The sequence below is a fragment of the Elephantulus edwardii genome, unplaced genomic scaffold (assembly GCF_000299155.1).
Source record: "Elephantulus edwardii isolate Elephantulus edwardi_28Jun2011 unplaced genomic scaffold, EleEdw1.0 scaffold00350, whole genome shotgun sequence".
NCBI lineage: Eukaryota > Metazoa > Chordata > Mammalia > Macroscelidea > Macroscelididae > Elephantulus > Elephantulus edwardii.
The window spans coordinates 231,073-239,773 of NW_006400100.1; the positions used below are offsets into that span (position 1 = coordinate 231,073).

Consider the following 8,701-nt stretch of genomic DNA (forward strand, 5'->3'; position numbering starts at 1 on the left):
GACAAAGATGATTAATCAGAACTGGCTTTGACAAGCACTGTGGCATTTGGACAAGAACAAACTGGGAGGAGGGTAGAGAGAATGGTGCAGCGGTGAATGAATGGAAACCCAAAATCTCTGTAAATGTTTATGAAAATTAATAGATTTTCGTCTTCTCTTTGAAGGTGGCTTGATTGTTTCTGGCCTAAACTGGCTCCCTGACCTGGTGGCAGGGAGCTTGAGGCTCATGGGGTGCTATCCCCAGATTATTCAACTCTCTACATAATCCAACACACTGAGGAGAAACCAGAAATACTGCAGATCTGTCTCTACCTTAATGTTACAAGTCATTCTGTTACCGCTGTTGAAAAAGATGGACAGGCCTGGCCCCACACTCATGAAGCGAAACACTAAGAGAATGCCATTCTGTATTTCTAGGTGAGACACTTTGAAAGGAGCACTTATCTCTGCATTGGAACACTGGGAAGCATCACACATCCTGCTCCCGGGATTGGCACCCCAGCTCCTTATTAGGCAACCAGAACTCCCTAAGCAAGCAAACAGAAATTAGCTAATAAGCCTCATGCTCCTTTTCCCCTCTTTGTAGTCAAAGCTGTGATAAGGCAGGAGGAAATTAAGCTTTGGTCTTCTAGGTCTTGTTATTTTTCTTACATGATTTCTGTGCTGGCCTTAAGTCTGGACAGATGGACCAGGGAGGGAACCATTCAGGTAACTACCTCCCATAGCTGCCCTCTGCACAGACACCAAAAAGAAGTTTGGTTAAAGATGACTAAAAAAAGGTTAGTACTAAGATCTATGCACTAGGCTAATTTCTGCTTTCAGAATTTCAACCCCACTGACAGCACTAACACTCACTCACACTCTCTCTCTCTCTCTCACACACACACACCCCTGCAGCTTCAGGAACCTCATCTGTGGATCACACAGGGGTCGCCGGGGCAATGGTGAAACACATCCCTCAACTGAGAGGCTCTGGTAGGATGCAGACCCTAGTACCCATCCTCCTTTGTAGGGCTATGTGTGGGTGCAGCCTGAGCCTACTGCACAAATACAGGAGGAGGCAAAACAGACCAAACCATTGTCAAAGAGAAGATAAAAACCAGGGCAAGATCTTTCTTTTATTCCAGAACTCTGGTACTAAGAGGTAATCTAAACTAGAAAGCATTTGAAAAGATCAGTGGAGGAAATGGGAAAAGTTATCTCCACAGAAAAGCAACAAAGAGAAGTGGTCAGCCCCAGGGCTTCGTAGACTCCCAATCCTACCTGGGGGATTTGTCCTCTTGGGGATGTTCTGAGGCTCTTCAGTTGGTCCAAAGATATTAGATGCCATCCTATTGGGCCTACTGGAGGGAATGGCTTCTTCTGGACCTCCAAAGAGGTTGCTGGAGTCTCCTCCTGGGGGTTTCATGGCCCTACAAGCAGAGAGAAAGCACAAATTACTAAGGCACCTGGACACAGGTCACCATGAGGCCATGGAAAAACAGATGACACTTTACTAATGTCTGTGGAAAATGCAAGAAGCCCTAGTAATGTATTGTGGTAAACTACTAACAAAAATGATGCTAGTTTAAATTTACCACTGGCTCCTCAAGAGGAAAGATGGACAAGCAGTCTCATTTCATAAATACCGAAAGCCTTAGAAACCAACTCATGGTGGGTCAGTATGAGCCAGAATTGACACAATGGCAGGATGTTTAGACAAAATGCATAAACTAGTTATTTGATGTTGATATGAGAGGTGGACACAGAGTCATGCAGTAAGTTTTCTTTTTTAAAAAAAAATTTTTCAGAAATAAACTAAATTAATAAAAAAAATTGGTTTAAAAAAATTTTTTTTTCTGTTCTTTATTTTTTTGTGTGTATGAACTGTCAAATCAGATCTGATTGGTACAGGAGGAGATTGTCCCTCCTTCTCCAGCAAAGCATCTAGAGGATGGATTTGAACCGCTCACCTCTGAGACTGCAGTGCAGCTTCTTGACACTAGGCTACCAGAACTCGCCATAGTAAGTTTTCTTTAGTGCTCTCAAGGCTCCCATAAAAGTGCCCTTTACATATGTTAGTTGTAGTGTAATTTTGTAAAAAATTCTTGTGATTTCACAGAAGTAAAATTATGTGATTTCTTTTTTTTTTTTTTTAAAAGGAGATCAACTTAGCCACAGGCAAATCTCACTTCATTGTACTTTAAAAATACCTGCATTTTTGAAAGTCCCTCCAGCTGTGGTGTTTTTCCTGTGTGGAGAGGATAGGCAGATTTGTAAAACCCAGAATGAGATCCTGCATGCCCAAGGTTGTTGCTTTGTGGAGAAGCCAGGGCGAAGCTACTGTCACTATGTCTGGTCAGGAGGCAAAACCTTCAACTGAGGACTTGGGAGACAAGAAAGAAAAATATATAAGCTTAATGTCACTGGATAGGATAGCTGTGAGAGTCACTTCAAGGTGAAAAAGACAACACAACTCAAGAAACTCAGGGAATCATACTGTCAAAGATAAGGGTGAGGTGGTCTAATGAATTTGCTCAGATTTCTCTTTCAAGGTCAGAGAATTGCTGAAAATCACGCTCCAGAAGAACTGGGAAAGGAGGAAGATGTGATTGACCTTTATCAGGAACAGGGGTCATTCAACATTTTAGATAATATCTTAATTTTTCTTCTTTTTTCTTAATCCTTTTCTATTTTAAAAAATAGTTTTGTAATGTAGTGTTTAAAAATGAAATTGAAAACTGGCACCTATCTTCAAAACATCTGGTATTTTGAATTCTAGTGCTTATTAGGGGGCTCTGGTGGCCTAGTGGCAAGAAGCTGCACTGCAGTCTCCAATCTCAAAAGCTTGTGGTGGTTCCAGGCCACCAGTTGCTCCATGGAAGATGGGCAATCTCCTCCTATGCAAATTACTGCCTCTGAAAATCTGCCAGGGAGTCAGCTATGGTTTGGTTCCGACTCTCCAGCACACCACCACCACCACCACCACCACCACCACCACCACCACCACCAGTGCTCATTATTCATTATTGTTTTGTTGTGCGGATTTTTGGTGAGCAAACCTCAGCCTCCTTCGTGCTACCCTTTTCTCCTTAAAAATTATATGTGTGCACAGAGAAGTCACCTTTTCCAGGACTCTATTTTCAGGCTTGTGGGGTAAATAAGATCAACCAATTGCAAACTTTCCAATCAACAAACAAATGTGCACACCCATGTTTATCTCGGCTCTGTTCACAATAGCAAGGAGTTGGAAACAAGCTAAGTGCCCATCAACAAACAAATGGATAGAGAAGCTGTGGTATAGTCACACAATGGAATACTATGCTACACTGAAAAACAAGGAACTCATGCAATATTATTAAAAATGGGTGACCCTGGAGGACATTATGCTGAGTGAAATATCTCAGTCGCAAAAGGACAAATATTGCATGGTGCCACTGCTGTAAAATGGGACTGATATCAGGGTTGTGGTAAGACTGAGAAAAACTGGATAAATTGTGTATACTGCACTGAAACAGATGAGGGAGTGAATAATTTAAAAGCGATGTATGATAGGGTATTATGATTATCACAAGAGTCCACAATTAAGGTTGCATAGTGGAATGTACTTGGGGCAGTGGGAAGGGGTGTGGGGGGATTGTGTTCCAGGGAGGGAGTCTTTCTTTTACTTTTGAAAGAGAGGAGCGAACTGGGGGGGGAGGGCTGGGCGGGGAGAGAAGTGCAGCAATGAACGAATGGAAATCCAAAATCTCTGCAAATGCTCATTAAAATTATTTAAAAAAAAATAAAGCTTAAAAAGAAGAAAAAAAAAACCCCAAGAAACAAATGGACAGAGAAGCTATGGTATATTCACACAATGGAATACTACACTGCATTAAAAAACAAGGAACTCATGCAATATTATTTAAAATGGGTGACCCTGGAGGACATTATGCTGAGTGAAATATCTCAGTCACAAAAGGACAGGTGCTGCATGGTGCCACTATTGAATGGTACTGACATCAGGGTTGGGGTGGGACTGAGAAAAATTGGATAAATGATGTATACTGCATTGAAACAGATGAGGTAGAAAACTGTTTTAAAGCGATATATGATTGGGTATTATGGTTATGACAATATTCCAGAACGAAGGTTGCACAGTGGAGTATACTCTGGGCGGGGAGAAGGAATTCTATACCAATAAAATAATTTTATTTTTCAAAGAGAAGAGCGAACTGTGGGGAGGGGTGGGCAGGGAGAAAAATGCAATAATGAATGTATGGAAATCCAAAATCTCTGTAAACGTTCATTAAAATTAATTAAAAAAACAAAAACAAAAAAACACCAAACTTTCTAATTGGCCCTACGGTTCTAGTACCCGAATGCTTCACTCCTGGACTATGACTTTCAGAGCAAGGTAGAAGTTTTTCAGAGAACTGAAAGGCAGAAAAATGACCTCTCCTTAACTTGATGCTACTTATATGAGGGTCTGGACCCAAAGAAGAGGAATATCAGGTTAGAATCATGATGACATATGATGAGAGTAATGACTAAGTTCAGAGAGGGCTATCATAAAGAGACAATATTTTTTATTATTAATTTTAATGAAAGTTTACAGAGACTTAGGGTTTCCATTCATTCATTATATTTTAAAATTAAAATTATTATCAGAAGATCCCAGAAAAGTTGTAAATTTCATTGGAAGTTAGTTATTCACACAGAAGTGTATACATCAGAACACTCCTCTTTTTATTTTACTTGTACTTTTTGGCCTGGGGTACGTACAGTTTTATATGGATATTGTCTATACCAGTTTCACTAAAATAAATATCCGTAAACACAAAACAAAAAACCTACTTTTTTTTTTAAATTATTATTTTGTGTGCTTGTACCGTCAAATCAGATCTGACTGGTACAGGAGGATATTGCGCCTCCTTCTCTGGCAGAGCATCTGGTGGATTCGAACCATGTTCCTCTGGGATTGCAGTGCAGCTTCTTGCCAATAGGCCACCAGAGCTCCCTAAAACCTACATTTTTTACAAAGTGAAGATTTGCAGCAGTCTTGCACTGAGTGAGCTGTCATCATTTTTCTAATAGGATGTGCTTGCTCACTTTGTGTCTTCAGGCCACACTGTGGTAATTCTCACAATATTTCAAACTTGTTAAGAATGCTGTTACACATGTGTATGTACAGTTCAAAATCAGGAAAGGAATGCATCAGGGATACATCCTGTCTTCAGATCACTTAGGAGGCTGGACTTTATGAGAAGGAATGCGGTATCAGGATTGGAGGAACAACCTGACATATGCAGATACTATTTGCTGAAACTGAAGAGGGCCTAAATTGTCTGAAGAAGGTCAAGGACTATAATTGTTTGTGGGTTTTTTGTTGTTGTTGTTTCTTTGTTTTTTAAAATTTATTATTAATTTCAATGAAAATTTACAGAGACTCTGGATTTCCATTCATTCATTGTTGCACTTTTCTCGCCTCCCAACCCTTCCCCCTATTACACTACCCTCTTGGAAAAGTAAAAGGAAAATTCTTTCATTGTTCTATAAACCCTCCCCCAGGTCCACTAATGCAGCCTTTGCTCTGGACTCCTGTCATGACAAAAAAAACCTAATCACATATCCTGTAGGGCCAATTAGAAAGTTTTGTTTTCTTAAAAAAAATTAATTTTAATGAATGTTTACAGAGATTTTGGATTTCCATACACTCATTGTTGCATTTTTCTCCCTGCCCACCCCTCCCCACAGTTCGCTCTTCTCTTTGAAAAGTAAAAAAAAAATTATTTCATTATTATACAATACCTCCCCCCAAATCCACTCCACTATGCAGCCTTCCTTCTGGACTCCTGTCATGACAATAACACCTAATCACATATCCCTTTTTAAAGTTCTTTCCCTCATCTGTTTCAATACAGTATACATTATTTATCACATGTTTCTCAGTCTTCCCCCAACCCCACTGTCAGTCCCGTTTTACAACAGTGGCACTATGCGGTATTTGTCCTTTTGTGACTGAGATATTTCACTCAGCATAATGTCCTCCAGGGTCACCCATTTTAAATAATATTGCATGAGTTCCTTGTTTTTCAATGCAGCGTAGTATTCCATTGTGTGAATATACCACAACTTCTCTATTCATTCGTTTGTTGATGGGCACTTAGGTTGTTTCCAACTCTTTGCTATTGTGAACAAAGCTGCGATAAACATGAGTGTCCATATGTCTACTTGGGTAGCAGTTATGGTTTCTTTGGGGGATCTGTGTTTTTTTTAAAGAAATAACTGAATGTACAAAATCCAATCATTCAATCTCCAACCTCATTTGTTATCAAGTCCATAAATTCTGACTACCAGTCCCTTCTTTTACTTCCAACTTTTACATTCCAGCCACCAATTATTATTCATGCAACTTTGTAAAAAATAAATAAAAAACTTCTAACAGACTATAGCATAGTGTGAAGGCAACTTCTATAAGCACTGGGAAACAAACAAAAATCTGTAACTCATTTTATGGTATATTCACTTTATGGTGGTGTAGTAGGTTAATCCAAAGGTTGGCAGTTCAAAAGCTACTTCAGAGGAAAGAAGAGGCAGTCTGTTCCCATAAAGATTTACAGTCACTGGAGTCTATGGTGCCTTTCTACCTTGTCCTATGAGGTCAATACAATAGTAGTTTTAAAACCAAACTCACAATGGCTCTATCTTTTAACTTCAAATAACAGTCATTATTTCAAACTCCGTATCATCCATGTCAGTTACACGAATGAATGCTAAGTGCATTTGCTCAATTCTTACTACAACTTCAAAATGAAGTTGTGATGATTCCCATTTGCCAGATGATGAACTCAAGACACAAAGAATCAGTGAAGAGACACAGAGAGTCCAAGGCCACACAGGAAGGAGCAGAATCAGGTTCTAAACTCTCGTGATCCAGTTCCAGAGTATGGATCTTAAATACCTCTGACAGGTTTCTCAGGGGAGAAAAAAATACCCTATAAAACAGCGAAAAGTTCACCACTGGCCAGTCAGTGAAGAGACACAGAGAGTCCAAGGCCACACAGGAAGGAGCAGAATCAGGTTCTAAACTCTCGTGATCCAGTTCCAGAGTATGGATCTTAAATACCTCTGACAGGTTTCTCAGGGGAGAAAAAAATACCCTATAAAACAGCGAAAAGTTCACCACTGGCCAGTCAGTGAAGAGACACAGAGAGTCCAAGGCCACACAGGAAGGAGCAGAATCAGGTTCTAAACTCTCGTGATCCAGTTCCAGAGTATGGATCTTAAATACCTCTGACAGGTTTCTCAGGGGAGAAAAAAATACCCTAAAAACAGCGAAAAGTTCACCACTGGCCAGTGGTCACACAAAGACGTACTCTATATGTAAAATAAACAGGGAGGGGAAAAGTGTAAAATATGTCTTTAATCACTTCTTTAATGCTGATCACATGTGAAAAAACTTCTTTGCTTCTGTTGGGCTGAATGAAATAGATGAGAATTAATTTTGCCTGATTCTTTTGCCTTTCAAAATGTGGTTACCAGAAAATAGAACACTCTATAGGGGTTCACATTTTTAGTGAGCAGTACTAGCCCAGAACAGAAGATGTGTCCAAGAAAGTCCAGGAATCTGGGTTAAGTCTACAACCCTGAAATCTAGCATAACCAACGAAGAATTAAAAAGGTACCTACTAGCAGTACTGATACTTTCACATAGGTGTGAATGAAGGTGTCAGCACAATACACTTTGTTGTTATGTGCTGTTGACTCACCTGTGACCCATAGCAACCCTATGTACAGCAGCTCTGAACCTTTCCTTGTCCTGAGTCAGTCTCACTAATTCCCGCACACTGCCTCAGTCACTGTATCAATCCATCTCACCTCTAGTCTTCCTCTCCAGAGCTTCACCCTTGTGAGCATGATGTCCTCCTTCTCCAAGGACTGACTAGTTCCTCCTGGCCATGTGACCAAAGTATGCGAGACAGAGCTTCAAAATCCTAGCCTACACGGAGTCCAAGACAGACCTATTTGTTTTTGTGGCAGACAATGGTGTTTTCAACACTCTTCAAACTAGTATTCCATTAAGTATTGACTCTTATTAAACCCCAATGATAAAACAGATTCCCACTATACCATTGCAAACAGCAAAAGCCACCAGAAGGGTCTCTCTCTGGCAAACTGCCATGTACTATTTTGGAAATTTAAAGCAGACATTTACAACCCCAGCCTCTACTACACCTTGAGATCAAAAAGAACTAGATGATGCCTGGCTATCATGGCTCTGAAAAAGCCAAAAATAAAGTCATGGATAGAGTGGAAGAAAAATAAGGAACAAAACTCAAAATCATAAAAAGACCAGACTTACTGATATGTTACAAAGTGGTAGAACTCCTGAGACTACGGCCCTTAACTATCTTTTAAGCCTAGAAGCATACTGATCCCTACAATTCAACTTCCAGACAGATAAGGCTATCATAAACAATAACACCAACAGTTTCACACTCCCTAAAATAACCAATTACACAAAATCACAAGTGCAGGACAAGCAAGGAGGAATGAAAATGGGAAACACAGGGAACAAGGGGGGATAGATGATCCATTTTAGAAACTGTAATTAATGTTATAAATAAAAATGTGTATGGCTTACTAGGGATATTGTTGCTGATGTTAGATGGATCTTGGCTGAAAGCAGAGAATACCAGAAGAATGTCTATCTGTGTTTCATTGATTATGCAAAGGCATT

At 39.9% G+C, this 8,701-nt stretch overlaps 1 protein-coding gene across 1 annotated transcript in view; it reads right to left on the minus strand.

Annotated features, from left to right (window-relative positions):
- HN1L (hematological and neurological expressed 1-like) overlaps positions 1 to 1,408 on the minus strand; it is a 17,113-nt gene extending 15,705 nt beyond the window's left edge. The window contains 1 exon segment of the mRNA XM_006903791.1: positions 1,264 to 1,408. Within this exon segment, the coding sequence (XP_006903853.1) occupies positions 1,264 to 1,408 (145 nt within the window).
- Positions 1,409 to 8,701: the final 7,293 nt, after the last annotated feature.